Below are 16,171 nucleotides of genomic sequence, written 5' to 3' on the forward strand. Positions count from 1 at the left end.
GTCCCCATGTGCACTTGCTAATTGTAGTCTGGCTTTTTTATGGCAGTTTTGGAGCATTGGCTTCTTCCTTGCTGAGCAGCCTTTCAGCTTATGTCAATATAGGACTCATTTTACTGTGGATATAGATACTTGTCCACCTGTTTCCTCCAGCATCTTCACAAGGTCCTTTGCTGTTGTTCTGGGATTGATCTGCACTTTCCCCACCAAACTACGTTCATCTCTAGGAGATAGAATGCGTTTCCTTCCTGAGTGGTATGATGGCTGCGTGGTCCCATGGTGTTTATACTTCCATACTATTGTTTGTACAGATGAACATGGTACCTTCAGGCATTTGGAAATTGCTCCCAAGGATGAACCAGACTTGTGGAGGTCCACAGTTTTCTTGGTCTTGGCTGATTAAGGTAAGCCTTAAAATATATCCACAGGTACACCTCCAATTGACTCCAGTTAGCCAATTAGCCTATCAGAAGCTAACTGGCTAATTGCCTAAAGGCTTGACATAATTTTATGGAATTTTCCATAAAGAAGCTGCTTAAAAGAACAGTTAACTTAGGGGCCGTTTACACGACAACATTTTCAACTAAAAACTGAAAACCTTTTATGCGTTTTGGCTGTTCATTTACACAACAATGGCGTTTTGGGGCCTGAAAATGCAAACTTTTAAAAACGGGTTTCAGAGTGCAAGTTTTTGAAAACTATGCCGTTATCGTCTCCGTGTAAACATACAAAAAGCGAGACATTCAAAACTACAATGGCAGACTACAGGACTGTGTTTGTGCTGCTCAAGACTTGTAGTAATAAAGCAACATCATCGTCTGTCCAGACAAAATTGCTCGATGCTTTCGCCATCTTCATTGTTTGTATTCACCACTCTGTGGAAGAATGCTTATGTGTGCAGGTGAGTAGTGTTTCTTTACAAAGTGACATCGCCAGCTACTGGCCTGGCATGCATAATACAGCATTCTTAGTCGTTTTTACGGATCCGTGTGAACGGGGATCGTTTTGACAACGTTGTCGTCTGTACGCAAAACTTTTCAAAAACGCAAAGGAAAAACGTTTCCGTTTTTAGTACTGTACATCGTTGTCATGTAAACGTACCCTTAGTGTATGTCAACTTTTGACCCACTGGAATTGTGATATAGTCAATTAAAAGTGAAACAATCTGTCTGTAAACAATTGTTGGGAAAATTACTCATGTCATGCACAAATTAGATGTCCTAAACGACTTGCCAAAACTATAGTTTGCTAATATGAAATCTGTGGAGTGGTTAAAAAATGAGTTTTAATTACTTCAACCTAAGTGTACATAAACTTCTGACTTCAACTGTACATCTAAAAATAAAAAGTACAAAGTTATTATCCACATGCATCCTAATGGTTGGGATTGACAGCTTGATCGATTGCCATGATTGTCATTTGCAACACCTGTAACAACATTGCGTAACTAGATTCAGAAAGATCACTTAAGGTTTCATGTTTTCTGGTCACCTGTATATTTTGTGCTTCCGGCTTGGCAGCAATCTTCCCCAGCCAGTGGTAACACAACACACTAAAAATACAACCCTTCAACAACAAGTTCCTGTGAAAAAGGAAGAAACAAAAATGATATTTGATTCATTTGATAACGGTCTATTTATATGTTAACAAACTTATCAGGAACTCACGATTATGAATTGTGCCAAGTTTTACTAGTAAATGTACATTAGTATTAGACAATTTGATAAGTATTACAGAATTACTCACATTAAGAAAATTAATTAAATCACATGAGAGAAGTAGGACAATAGACATTAAAGATATAGGGAGCCCCTAACCTAACACTTTCCCTAAACTTAACCGTGAGTGACCCAGCAACAAGGGTTTTTTTCACCGAACGGTACTGAAGAAATAAACTTTCGCTGCATCCGAATATCCATACTATATAGTATGCCAAAAACAGTATGTCTGAATCCTCAATATTCATAAAACAGTAAGCGAGAAATACCCAGACGACCTACTGTTTCCGGCGGGATTCTGAAGTCTGGATTGACTGGACACTTTACGATCCCATAATCCCTCTGGAGCCGAGGAGACGTCACGTTCAAATGCTGGATTTTACCCTTTCGCACTTGAAATCAAACCAGTGTGATTACACTAGGCTGGGCTCAGAGGTGTACGATCAAACCAGTGTAATCTGCATTCATGCTGCTGTTTACAAGCAAATGAGTGACTAAAGCAGTTGTCATAATGAACCAGCTGCTCAGATAGTCTTTTCAACATCACAATATCTTTATTTTTATATGTTACAAACATTCAAACAATCACTAAATAAACGTTTAAAGCCATTACCATCGGAGCGCACTGATTGGATGCAGCGATGTGGCTATGTTTTCTAACGTCAAACAAAGAATATACAAACTAGTCAGTCCACCCGAGCTTTCTCGCATTCCGTCCATCACTCATTCGAACCACTTCCAGTGTTGGGAAAGTGGAAGTGCTAGTATTTTAGAATCTTCTATGCTTCTATCATGAACTCAGAATCCCATGTTGCATTGCATGTTAACAATATGACGGCACGCATAGCCGGCAAGAGCATTAACGATCGCATCTTATCTATCATATTCAATCATTATAAACATCTAAAAACCACATTATATGTTTGATAATATATAAACTGACCTTCAGTGCACCTGCTGTGATATAATCTGTCCTTCAGTGCAAGGTAAATATTTATTATTTTTTTATTACAGCACGCATTAAAGAACCCATGCTGGGGGGGGGGTCCATCAGTACAGGAGAAACTCACGTGCGAAAAAGTTAAAGGAACGGCAATGAATCACGAGTCGCGTGGCTATTTTCAACTGCAAGTGATATACATAGATAAGCCAAAACATTATGACCACCTGCCTAATATGCTGTTGGTCCTCCACATACCACCAAAACAGCACCGACCTGCAGAGGCATGGACTTTACAAGACCCCTGAAGGTGTCCTGTGGTATCTGGCACTAAGATATTAGCAGCAAATCCTTCAAGTCCTGTAAGTTGTGAGGTGGAGCTGCCGTGGATCGGACCCACAGATGCTCAAACCGGATTGAGAACTGGGGAATTTGGAGGCCAGGGCAACACCATGAACTCTTTATCATGTTCCTCAAACCATTCCTGAACAATGTGTGCAGTGTGGCAGGTCGCATTATCCTGCTGAAAGAGGCCACTGCCATCAGGGAATACCATTGCCATGAAGGGGTGTACCTGGTCTGCAACGATGTTTAGGTAGGTGGCATGTGTCAAATTGATGTCCACATGAATGGGTGGACCCAGGGTTTAACAGTAGAACATTGCCCAGAGCATAACACTCCCTCCACCTGCTTGTCGTCTTCCCACAGTGCATCCTGGTGCCATCACTTCCTCAGGTAAACGGTGCACACGTACACAGCCGTCCACGTGATCTAGAAGAAAATGGGACTCATCGGACCAGGCGACCTTCTTCCACTGCTTCAAGGTCCAGCTCCAAAGCCCATTGTAGGTGCTTTCAACAGTGGACAGGGGTCATCATGGGCACTCTAACCGGTCTGCGGCTACGCAGCCCCATACGCAGCAGGGTGCGATGCACTTTGTGTTGTGACTCATTCCTCTAACCATCATTAAAGTTTTCTGTGACTTGTGCCACTGTAGATCTTCTTTCGGTTCGGACCAGACAGGATAGCCTTTGTTATATATATCAAGAAAGTTGTTCCTTGTGCTTAAATGGTGCTTGTTTAACAAAACTAGAGTAGATTATTTTGTAGATTGATTGTTGTTATTACCTCATATATTCAGGTCACGGGTCAGTACCCACATACCCGGATGAGGTGTGTCCAGAATCTATTCATACAGTACTACTCATACATGCATACCTAAAAGAACATACTGTTTTACTGATCGAGAAGTGCATCCTTGATCAAATACAGTACATACTCTGACAGTACACGATTTCAAAGCAAGGTTTGTTTTCAAAGAGCGCTCCGTATACATTCTCTGTCTGCCACTGGTCGAGCAAACAGAAAATCCTACCACAAACTTGAGCCATTGGTCAAGCCAATGTTGTTGTGTCAGGCTAGATGGGTCGCTCAAAACAAACTTCAATGTTTATAGCACCACAAAGACAGACTTTAAAGTTTTTGAGGAAGTTAACCAATGAATGGCTTACTTATAGTTGTCTCTGCATATTAAGTTGGGATAGAGAAAGTATAGTAACACCGAAAAAGTTACATACATTGGCTTTATATATATTTTCTCTGGGATAAACTGAAAATATAAAAATTTGTTTATATTTTTAGAGAATTATTGACCTTGACAAACAGTCATGAGGGTCAAAAGGGGTCATATCTGTGGCATCATTGTTTTTTGCCAACGCAATGGCTTCCTGTATGTTGATTACATCACACTAGTTGCTTCACTACTTTTTGAAATTTTCATCAAATAATAGTAATATATTATGCTAAACTTCTATTAACAGATCTGGAAATAAAATTGTTATTGTAAGAGAATAGATATAGGTTGATATAAGAAAGATAATCAAAGTTGTTGCCAAGTCTGCTTATTATGAGCCACTCTGAGCTTTTAGCTTTTTTCCCATATGTTATTATTATTAAATGTCACTTATAAATATTGAAAGTTGCGTGATGCATGTGACGAGGAGGAGGACGTGGCAAGGACATGAGGATGCATGCTCGGCGCTGAGTTGCCCAATCAGCGGGAGAGGGATAATGGAGGAGCCGGGGACTTCAGAGAGAGAGAGAGAGAGAGAGAGAGAGAGAGAAGAGAGAGAGAGAGAAAGACACACGGAGCTGTGTGTGTGTGTGTGTCACCCTAAAAGCAGGGGCCATGCCTTAGCAAGCACATATACAAAAAAACTGGATTGATACAGAGAAGATTAGCATGGCCCTGATAAGTATACAAGCATATCATCTGCGTAGAAAGAAACTTTATGTTCGATACCTCTTCTGTGAATTCCCCTAATAGCAATCTGCTCACGTAAAGCCACAGCTAGTGGTTCAATTACTAACGCAAATAAAAGGGGTGATAAAGGACAACCCTGTCTCATGCCACGCTGTAGAGAGAAAAAGGGAGATAAGTTATTATTTGTACGTACAGGGGATGTATAAAGAACTTTAATCCATTGAGTACATTTTGAACCAAACTCGAATTTCTTCAAAACATAAAACAGATAGTCCCACTCCACCTGGTCAAAAGCTTTCTCAGCATCGAGTGATAGTATTACCTCAGGGACATCAGATGGAGTGGGATCATAAAGAATATTTAAGAGCCGACGTATATTAAAAAACAATTGTCGATTTTTGATAAATCCAGTTTGATCACTGGATATTATAGAAGGCAGAACAGTTTCTAACCTACGAGCCAACATTTTAGCCAGGACTTTACTGTCCACATTAAGAAGAGAGATGGGGCGATAAGAGCCACAGTCAAGGGGATCTTTTTTTTTCTTGAGAATGAGTGATATGACTGCTTGTCGCATAGTTGGAGGTAGGGTACCAGAAGAAAAAGATTCCTCAAATACATTTAATAAAAGTGGAGATAATTCATTCTTAAATTTTTTATAAAACTCGCTCGGAAACCCATCTGGGCCAGGCGATTTTCCATTTTGCATTAATATTACTGAGGCGTTAATTTCTTCAACCGAAAAGGGAGTTTTGAGTTCAACTGCTGTCTCGCTGTCAATTGGAGGAATGGTAATCTTATCAAAAAATGAAGAAAACAGCTTCTTATCCTTATGGGATTCAGAAGTATAGAATTCTGAATAGAACTCATAAAAACAATGATTGATCTGTGAGTGTTCTGTATACCTAAGGCCTAATTTATCATTTATTTGGGATATAGTGTGATCCGCCGTCTTTTGTCTCAGTTGATGAGCCAAAACTCTCCCAGCCTTCTCACCATGTTCATATGTTTTATAGCATGTTTTGTTCATCAGATTTTCAATGTGTTTAGTACTTAAAAGATTATATTCTGTTTGAAGTGATAATCGTTGTTTATATAAATTAGGCGATGATTTCTGGGTCAGGGTTGCATCTATTTTTAGTATAGCATTTTCTAATTTCTCAAGTCTGGCAGTTTGTGCTTTTCTAATGTGGGAACTGTAAGATATTATTTCTCCTCTCAAATATGCTTTCATTGCTTCCTATATAACTGAAAAAGGCATTCCCGGGGTTTGGTTATGTTCAAGAAATGTTTTTATCTTAGACGATTTAAGTTTAACAAATGCTTCATCTGAAAGCAACAAAGTGTTTAAGCGCCAGGGACGATATCTGTCATATGTAACTGGTATGCATAATGTCATTGATAGCGGGGCATGATCTGAGATAACAATAGCATGAAACTCACAATAACTAATTAAAGGGAGAAGATTCTTGTCTACGAAAAAATAGTCTATACACAAATAAGTTTGATGAACAGGTGAGAAAAAAGAATAACTTCTTGACCCATGATTGCGAAAACGGCAGACATCAGATATCCCATATGTGTCAAGAAATAATTTAATGGTATCAGCTGATTTGGATGGAATGGTAGCTTTGATAGAACTACGATCTAACAATGAAGACATTACACAATTCATATCTCCTCCTAGTATCAAATAGTGTGTGTCCAGTTTTGGTAGTCTAGAAAAAATGTTTGTGAAAAAAAGACTATCATCATAATTTGGTGCATATACATTAGCTAGGACAACTGGCATGTTGTAAAGTTTACTGATCTACTGGCTGTATAAACCATTTTTTATAAAAAAAAAAAAAAAAAAAACAGAATCCAGCCATGACCGCATAGGATCTGAGCAAGTATAACAGTAGTCCCTCCTCTAAATTAACAGAAAAAATGCAGATTGAGTAAAGTACAAAATAAGAATCTGGTGCAGTAAAAACCCACCCCCATTCACCCAAAAGAGCAGTGTGAACCCCAAACCCATTGAAAAGACATCCACCCATTTAAGTGCTTGTTATGGGAAAATCACAGTGTAGCAGGCACTCCTAGTCAAAATAAAGAGCGTATAACCTATTAACAATATTAGTCTCAAAGGCAATGTGGTCCTTTTACAAAAATAAAAAATTACATATTAATGAATATTAACATGTCCAAAAACAAAAAACAAAAAAAAGTCTTACCGCCAAATATAGTACCATGCCATACATCTTTAAATATTAAACAATATATTCACAGCAAAGTCATCTACTCACCAACTGGAGAGAGATAGAAAAAAAAGAGAGAAAAAAGAAAACACATGTTAAGTGTGTGTAAATATGTATGCTGTATCTGTCCTCGACAAGTTTATCTGCTATGCAACATTATCTAACACAATGTTTCTCTTCACATATGCCATGGCCTCGACTGGGTCGCAAAACTCCTCTTCGTTGCCATTGTGAGTGATTCGAAGCTTCGCTGGGTGAAAGATGCCGTATCATACTCCATCTTGGCCTCGTAGCAACTTCTTAACATCATTAAACGCAGATCTTGCGCAAGCCACGCTGGGAGGATAGTATGGGAATATGAAAATTGTGGATCCTTTGAATCGCAGGGGTCCAGCCTCTCTGGCTCTGCGTAGAATCTCGACACAATCCTGGAAATAATGCAATTTGGCCACAATTACCCGAGGTTTACCCCCAGTCTGCCTCAACTGGAGACCGCGATGTGATCTGTCCACAAGCACTTCCCTGTCCATGCCAAGAACGTCTTTTAGCAGCTTTGAGACTGAGGCTGGAGAGCTCGAACCTGGCCCCTCTGCCACGTTCAGTATACGGATCTTTGACCTCCTCATCCTCCCCTCCATATCAATGCATTTCTCCTGTAGACCCGCAACTGCTGTTTCAAGTTTACGCACAGATGCTTGTAATGAGGTCACATCATCTGAACACGCCGATAACCCGTGTTCTATATCGGTTACCGTCTTTTTTATAGTTTCTAAATCTGAGTGCAACAGCGCGATGTTGCCGACAACCTCCGTTTTAATGGCGTGTAATTCTGACCTCAAATTGTTGAATTCGTCCACAAGAACAGTCTTCAATTCAGCCCTGAGCAGCGTAGGGATATCATTTCTCATCAGCGACAGAATTTCTGCTTTCATATCCACCATTTCTGTTTGTTTCTCCGGCGATTTCTGGTCACTGCATGAGGTGCCAGGCCTACTCGCAATACTTTTCCCCATATATGTGTACTGTCGCAGACTTTTTGCCATTTATGTACCGCAGTAATTAAAAAAAAAGTTGTTCAAAAACAAGAGGCACTACAACAGAATGTTTTAGTGCCAATTTAAAGCAATAAAACGCCCAAAAATATAATTAATTTAACTAAATTTAACGGAGCTCATCAAAAACACAACTTACTCCATGTCTGCTCACCAGCGCCTCCCTGCATGGCCCCTGCTTTTTGAGTATTTAACAATTTTCTTGTATGTATATACACTATATGGCCAAAAGTTTGTGGACACCCCCTTCTAATTAACGAATTTGGCTTGGGCTTTGTGTGCTTCCAAATTTGTGGCAACTGTTTGGGGATAGCCCTTTTCTGTTCCAGCATGACAATGCCCCTGTGAACAAAGTGAGGTCCATAAAGAAATGGTTTACTGTGTCTGGCGTGGAAAAAATTGACTGGCCTGCACAAAGCCCAGACCTGAACCCCACTGATCACTTTTGGGATGAACTGGAACAGCAACTGTAAGTCAGGCCCCATCGACCAACATCAGTTCCTGACCTCACTGATAGCCTTGTGTCTGAATGAGAGCAAATCCCTGCAGCCATGTTACTACATACATTATAGTGGAAAGCCTTCCCAAAAGAGTGGAAGCTGTTATTACAGCAAAGGGGGAAATTGATGCCTAAGGTTTTGAAATCAAATGTTCATCAAGCACATATGGTGTCCACATACTTTTGGCCATATAGTATATATATATATATATATATATATATATATATATATATATATACACACAATATTCAATTTTTCCCTTTTCACAAATAAAAGCCTATTCTGTTATATTTCTCACAAAAAGCACCATGGTAATACACTTGTTGTTTTTTTATTTATTTTCAGACATGGTCTGTGATAACCCCATGTTTATGACATATGTCATAGTAAAACCATGGTATTTTTTAAAGTACCTTGGAGTACCATGACAGTATCATGAAATATGAACATGTTCAATCATTCAATACCATGGCATTACCCTGGTAATGTGGTGCATGGTGCGAAGGCACGATGAGAAAACGTGAGTGCGAGGTGATCGACTGTGTTCCGCGAATGATACAGGGTGCTTGAATAACGTATAACATGCGAGTGAGGGCAGCCGGTGGAGTTTCTGGTGCCCCACTAGGGTATGATATGCCCCCCTAGGGAGTTGGTGCCCTACGCAGACTGCGTAATATGCGTATAGGGAGTGGCGGTACTGTGGTAGCCTAATGGTATTTTTCTGAAAGTGATTAGTCTAATGGCTTATTAGTTTCAACAAAACCAAACTGGCTTTGGCTGAACCTGACAGCTCCTTCAATTTATGTCAATATTCTATAAATGACTAATTTAAATCACTGAAAGCGGAAATGCATTAGCAGTTGAGTATTATTCTTTTGATGAACTTAAGCACAAAAAATGTGGACTTTTTATCTGACCTGTTACTCGTCTGAGGTAATGGCACTTCGATGCTCCGGGGCGATGCCACTCAAAAGCTTGTTCAAAATGAAAGTGAGAAAATGAATCTTTTCTCAGAGGGCCCTTCCATAAGACTGTTAGCGAAGGGTACATTCAGACAGTAATGCCATGTTTCCTTCAGAGTACCCCCTTAAAGGGCTCTGCAGTTCGGAGTAAGTAGGGAATAGGGAGGATCACTTGCAACTGGTACCCCCCCGATCTGCTGTAGCGCACGCTCTAAAATGCGCCTCCACTTACTTTTCATTAACACGCCCGTGATTTACAAAGAAATCACATAACACATTATTACTGTTATTGTGAGACTGACAAGATTTTAATTTTGTTTTATTTAACTATTTTAATTTAATTATTAAAATGTCTCCCCTTTTTCTGGACAACCAAAAGGGCACCTTTAGATTTGTGAACAAAAGAGGCTTGTGCCCCTGCTGCCCCTGTTCTGTGCACGTCAGTGCCAGGTGTGTTTGTGTGTGTGAGAGATTTATTATAGTATATGGCCAGTTGTATACTGTATATGAAATATTGTAATTACTGTTGTAAAAGGAAAAATATATATAGAAAAGACATTATTTTGCAGCAAGTTAGCAATTTAGCAGTGTTAAAGAGACATGTCGTGACAATACTTAAACAAGTCATGCTTGATTGAGCAGCAATATAAAATGATCAAATGAAGCATGTTGTTTCCTGCTGCACGCAGGAGAGTTAGACAGGAAGTGAATAAGTGGTAAATAGTGTGGAAGTGTAAAGTGCCTTTACTGACCTTATGATGGAGACATAAATGTGAACGTTTGGTGACTCATAATGCTCCGCCCAAGATAAGATGTTGAAAAAACCAGGCAGTAGATGACTGATGCAAGACACGACCACGGGCAACATCAGCAAACTCACAGGATCATCTTCCTTAACAGAGCTTGCCTACATGTGATACAGGCATGCACATGCAATGTATAATTTTTTCAAATAAAGTTTTCACAAACACTATGGCAGATCAGATAAGGCTTATTCTCAGGAAACGGTGCATGGAATTTTGTTTTTCATTTGTAAAAGGGAGAAATTTCACAGCATAACAGGGTTGAAAAGGACAAAGCAAATGACAAAGTCATTTGTTCAGAATATGCATGAAGCTAATATTTTAATTTCAATAAAAGCAAAAATACTTTATTTTATTTTATTTTATATAATGCAAATTTGGTTATATTCTGATGAAAAAATAAATAAAAGTTTTGTTTGTTAGTTTAAAAATGTATTTTCTATTTTAGACAAAATGTGGTTACATTTATCAAATAATGTGACTAGATTCAATATCTGTGAGTTTTCCTGTTAATGAGGCTAAATTAGTAAGGTCACATCCATACTTTGTTTGAAAACGCATTAATTTCACTACCTTTTGGCCTTCCATCCACATTGAGATGGCCAGCGAAAAATTAAGCTATTCAAAAATGCTCTAAAATGGATAAATTTGAAAACAGCATCTTTGTGTTGTAGTGTGGATAGGGAAACGGAAATATAAAAAAAAAAAAAAAACTGTGACGTATTTGTTGTCATGTGACACAGTCATGTGATCCATTCAACCCAAAACAATCAAGATGGTGGCCCATGTTGTTGCGGTGTTATTGTGTCTGATATCCACTTTGATAACATTGTTAAAGATAAATGGTACTTTGTACAACCTTCACATTGTATTCCTTCAAAAGCGATGGGAAGTTTATTTGGAATTGCTGTCTAACAGCGGATCACAAGGACAGTTGTATTTCAGATCGTACATGGAAATGACGCTGGGCTTACATTTCTTATGTTTTTTTTTTTCACATGTTCGGTAAGGGGGTTTTAGTGTTTTCAGACATTTGAGTGTGGACAAACAACTTATGGAAAACGTTTGACACAGCATAATTTGGACGGAGAGCGTTTCAAAAATGAAAACACCTTTTCAAATGTATCCAAATTAGCGTGGATGTAGTCTAAATCAGTTTCAGCATACACCTAGACCAGTGATGGGTAAGTTACTCAAAAAAGTAATCCACTACAACTTACTCATTACTTCTCTAAAATTGCAATCAGATTACTTTACTAATTACTTCCTCAAGTAATCATATTACTAATTATTTTACTTTTAAGTTACTTTCTAAAATGCTTTCCACAGAAAAGTTTGTTTTTCTACTCAACAAATTCAAAATAATGTCTGTATTTCCTTTTTTTTTCATTGTTGCACATGAGTCATACACAGCAAAACTCATTTAGCCCTTACAGTGACTCTTTAGAGGGTGCGTGCTTTCATAGAAACGGCAACATATGAGCATAATTCATGTTTTAAATGTAGTCTACATAAATAATACTACTTTAGCATAAACCAAGTAATGTATTAAAAGTAATTAACTTGATTGAAAGTCAGTAACTGTTATCTGATTACAAGAATTAAAAATGTTATGCGTTAAGGCCTCGATATACTGCCTTAGAAGTTCTTCTTCGTTCAGGGGTAGAAAGAAGTTCTAAACAGCCGAGCAACTGTATACTGTTTGTCAACATTCGGACACTCGCCACACTGCTGTGTGAGGCGTTTAGAAGTAATTCACTTTTTTTATTGATTCCTTCATTAAATAAAGAAGAGCAAAACATATACACATGGAATCAACATTTAAACCCCACAACCACCCCTCCCCCCTCCCAATCCCCAACCCCGCCCTGACCCCCAACAAACATCCCTGTGGTCACATAAGAGTATATACTCATGATTATAGACACACACACACAAAAAATTAAATAATTATAATAATAATAGTCACACGTCCAGCAACGTCAGATATCCGCCCCATTTCTCCATAAACAAATTCAATTTCCCTAGTCTTCTAAAAGACCCTTCTTCAAAGGCCGCCACCCTCCCCATCTCCAAGCACCACTCCTGAAATGAGAGCGCTCCAGCAAACCTCCAACCCCTTAAAAGAATCTGTCTGGTGATCATGATGCTGGTTAGTACCCAACTATTTATGTGTCTATTCTCAACGTTGATGACTGCCCCACTGCCCAAAATACAGAGTCTGGGACAAAATGAAACCCGAGTGCCCAATACATCACACACACGACTCAAGAACCTTCAACCAAAACTCCTGGATCTTAACACACCCCCAAAAGACATGTGTTATGTCTCCATCCTCTGATTGGCATCGCCAGCAGGTGGGTGTGTCTTTAAGACCAAGCCTATACAATCTAGAGGAGGTCCAATAGAATCTATGTAAAATCTTTAATTGCATAAGGCGCACGCAGACTTGATGTTTTTTAGAATCCTAGCCCACTCTCCCTCCTCTAATACCAAGTTTAAATCTTTCTCCCATAATCTCTTGAGAGAAGTTGAAGCTCCATCCCCCAGACTCTGAATTAGCAGGGAGTAATACACTGATGCCTCATGACCTTTTCAAAAAGCAGTAATCACCACTCCCAGAGTATCTGCTGCTTTAGGGGGGTGTATGATACTCCCAAAAATAGTACAGAGCAGGTGGTGCAGCTGTAAATATCTAAAGAACTGAGATCTAGGAATCCCAAAATGTTGAACCAGATTTTCAAAGGATCTCAACACTCTGCACTTATATAGGTCGGAACACATTAACCAGCAGAAAGGGGACATTAATACATAATTTGTGGTTAAGCCATAAGCTCGAGGCAACATTAAAATAAATGTCTGAATTAAACACTATGGACACTTTTGTCCATACCAAGTGTAAATGCGAGATAATGGGGTGTAGTTTAACTTCTATGGTTAGTTTGATAGAAAGGCTTTGCAATGGTGAAATAGGGGCAAAAACTTCCTGTTCAATACAAAACCAGGGAGGGGGTCTCTCAGGTGGAAGTGTCCAATGAGCCAAATGTCTGAGACAGAATGCATGATAATAAAACTAAATCTTGGGTAGGCCTATCCCACATTTATCAATCGGCCTATGCAGCTTACTGAAATGAATCTGGGACGTTTCCCATTCCAAATGAAGAACTTCGCTATGCTATCAGATTGCTTGAAATAAGAGAGGGGGACATCTATAGGGAGTGACTGTAGCAGGTAGTTGAATTTTGGAACACAATTAATTTTAATAACATTAACCTTCCCAATCATCAATAAATGTAATGAAGCCCACCTGCCCACATCGCTCAAAAACCTTTTTATTAAAAGGTCAAAATTAACATAAATCACAGAAATTTGCTGGGAATAAAATACCCAAATACTTAATGCCCTGTTTGGGCCACTGAAAGGCATCCGGCTGAAAAGCCGTTATTGGGCAGTATGCTGTCAGAGCCAAAGCTTCAGATTTAGACCAATTAACTCTGTATCCCGAGAACTTAGAAAAAGAATGAATAATTCTGTGGAGGCAGGGCATAGATCTAGAAGGGTCAGAGATTAATAATAAAATATCATCTACATAAAGCAGAAGCTTATGCGCAACACCTCCCGCCATCACCCCTGGAAAATCCTCCTTCTTTCTTATCGCGGCTGCTAATAGTTCCAGGGTCTAATCATTCGCCACTGACCACATAATATTGATGAAACACCTTATGTTATCAGAAGAGCTGCAGCCCACAAATAACCCCAAATGATCTGTATGTATAAGAGGTGTCATAACTTTACTTAATCGGTTAGCCAGGATTTTTGACAATATTTTCTATTTTCTATCTAGCTGGATCAAGGAAATTGGACGGTAACGCTTACACTCGCTTGGATCTTTGTCCTTTTTAAGAATCAGACTGATCCGGGCTTGTGTCATGATTAGTGGAAGCTTTCCATTCTTCAATGATTCCTTATAAACTTCTAATGAAAGTGGAGCCAGATCTGTAGCATAAGATCTAAAAAATTCAGCGGCAAAACCATCTGGCCCCGGATACTTGCCTGTAGGCAAGGCCTTAATTACCTTGCCGAGCTCCTCCAAGGTTATCTCAGAATCAAGAGAATTTTTTTGCTCAGTCATCAGTTTAGGGAGTTCAAATTGTTCCACAAAGTTTCTAATATCTTCATCGGTAGATGAAGATGTGGAACTATAAAGATCAAGATAGAATTCTTTAAAAGCATTATTAATATCAATGGCTGAGGTAAATATTTCACCACAAGCATATTTCACTGAGGCAATGGTAGAAAAAGACTCTCTCTGCTTTATATATCTAGCCAAAAGCTTCCCTGCTTTGTCCCCTGACTCAAAGTATGACTGTCTTGCCCTGAATAGCCAAAACTCCACCTTCCGTGACAAAATAGTATTATATCGGTATTTCAATCGGGTCAATTCTCTGAGGCCATCAGACAACATTCGGTGCCTCAGCTCTACCTCGGCACTTTTAATATTCCTTTCCAACTCCACGAGTTCTTGTGCTTTGGATTTTTTGATGAATCAGGCATACTGTATGATCCAACCCCTAAGAACCACTTTAAGTGCCTCCTAAGCCACGCCCACAGAGGATACTGATGACCAGTTGGTCTCCATATACACATTTATTTCATCCTTTATCATTTGTTGAAATTCAGGATTTTGCCAAATTAATACATTAAAGCGCCAACTATAAGATTAAAGTCTCCTCCCAATATTATATCATGAGGAGTGCCAGCAGCTTGTAACATCCCTTCAAGATTTATAAAAAAGCCCTGATCATCAGCGTTAGGTGCGTAAATATTAGCCAAATTCAACCTTTGCCCCTGAATTTCTGCTAAAACAATAATGACTCTTCCTAATTTATCATTAATCTGTTTGAGACATTTGAATTGTAGAGGTTTACTTATCAATGTAATGACTCCCCTGCTCTTACTTGAGCCAACGCTAAAGAAAACATGCCCACCCCATATCTTCCCAAACTTTTCAGCTTCCTGCGGGGAAAAATGCATTTCTTGAAGACACACGATATCATATTTCTTACATTTAAGAAAAGAAATAGCCTTCCTTCTTTTTATGGGGTGCCCCAGCCCATTCACATTCCACGTGGAGAGAGACAATCCACTCATATTAACATTTGACATTTTGACATATTAGAAAAAATAGATTGTGCCACAAACAAAATTATTAAGACCACATTCCGACATCAGAGCAACAAACAAACCCCAAACTTCCCCCAGAAAAAAAAAAAAAAAAAAAAAACATAAAAAAGAAAAACATGCGCATTAACCCGCGCATTAACCTGCGCCAACCGGCGTCCATCCCTCTAAACTCAAACAGGCCATGTACGAGAGCCCCGCGACAACTTTGCCATCGGATTGCTCAAGTCCGGTGCTTCTACACAAATTTTTGAGACAGAATTACATAATAGAAAATAATCTATAAAACAAACTCCAGCCAATAGGCGGGATAAACACAAAGACGTGTAGATTCATCCACAACTGTTCCGAAGGTGTGTTCCTCCATAAAACAAACTCCAGCCGCTAGGCGGACCAAGCACAAAAAGAAACAAAAAAGGCACTCAGTTTCCTCAGACAGTCAAGTGAATATTCAGTTAGTCAGGCCCACTCGGCTGTTACACAAGAGCAACAAGTGCCTTAATCACTCGAATGAT

At 39.1% G+C, this 16,171-nt stretch overlaps 1 protein-coding gene across 8 annotated transcripts in view; it reads right to left on the reverse strand.

Moving 5' to 3' along the window:
- LOC127452149 (transmembrane channel-like protein 6) overlaps positions 1-16,171 on the reverse strand; it is an 85,605-nt gene that overhangs the window by 27,674 nt on the left and 41,760 nt on the right. For all 8 annotated transcript variants that reach the window (XM_051717407.1, XM_051717406.1, XM_051717405.1 and 5 more), the window contains 2 exons: positions 10,425-10,579; positions 1,489-1,579 (listed from right to left, as the gene is read on the reverse strand). In XM_051717407.1, the coding sequence (XP_051573367.1) occupies positions 1,489-1,579; positions 10,425-10,579 (246 nt within the window). The remainder of the gene's footprint in view (positions 1-1,488; positions 1,580-10,424; positions 10,580-16,171) is intronic.

The sequence above is a fragment of the Myxocyprinus asiaticus genome, chromosome 14, assembly GCF_019703515.2.
Source record: "Myxocyprinus asiaticus isolate MX2 ecotype Aquarium Trade chromosome 14, UBuf_Myxa_2, whole genome shotgun sequence".
Classification (NCBI taxonomy): Eukaryota; Metazoa; Chordata; class Actinopteri; order Cypriniformes; family Catostomidae; genus Myxocyprinus; species Myxocyprinus asiaticus.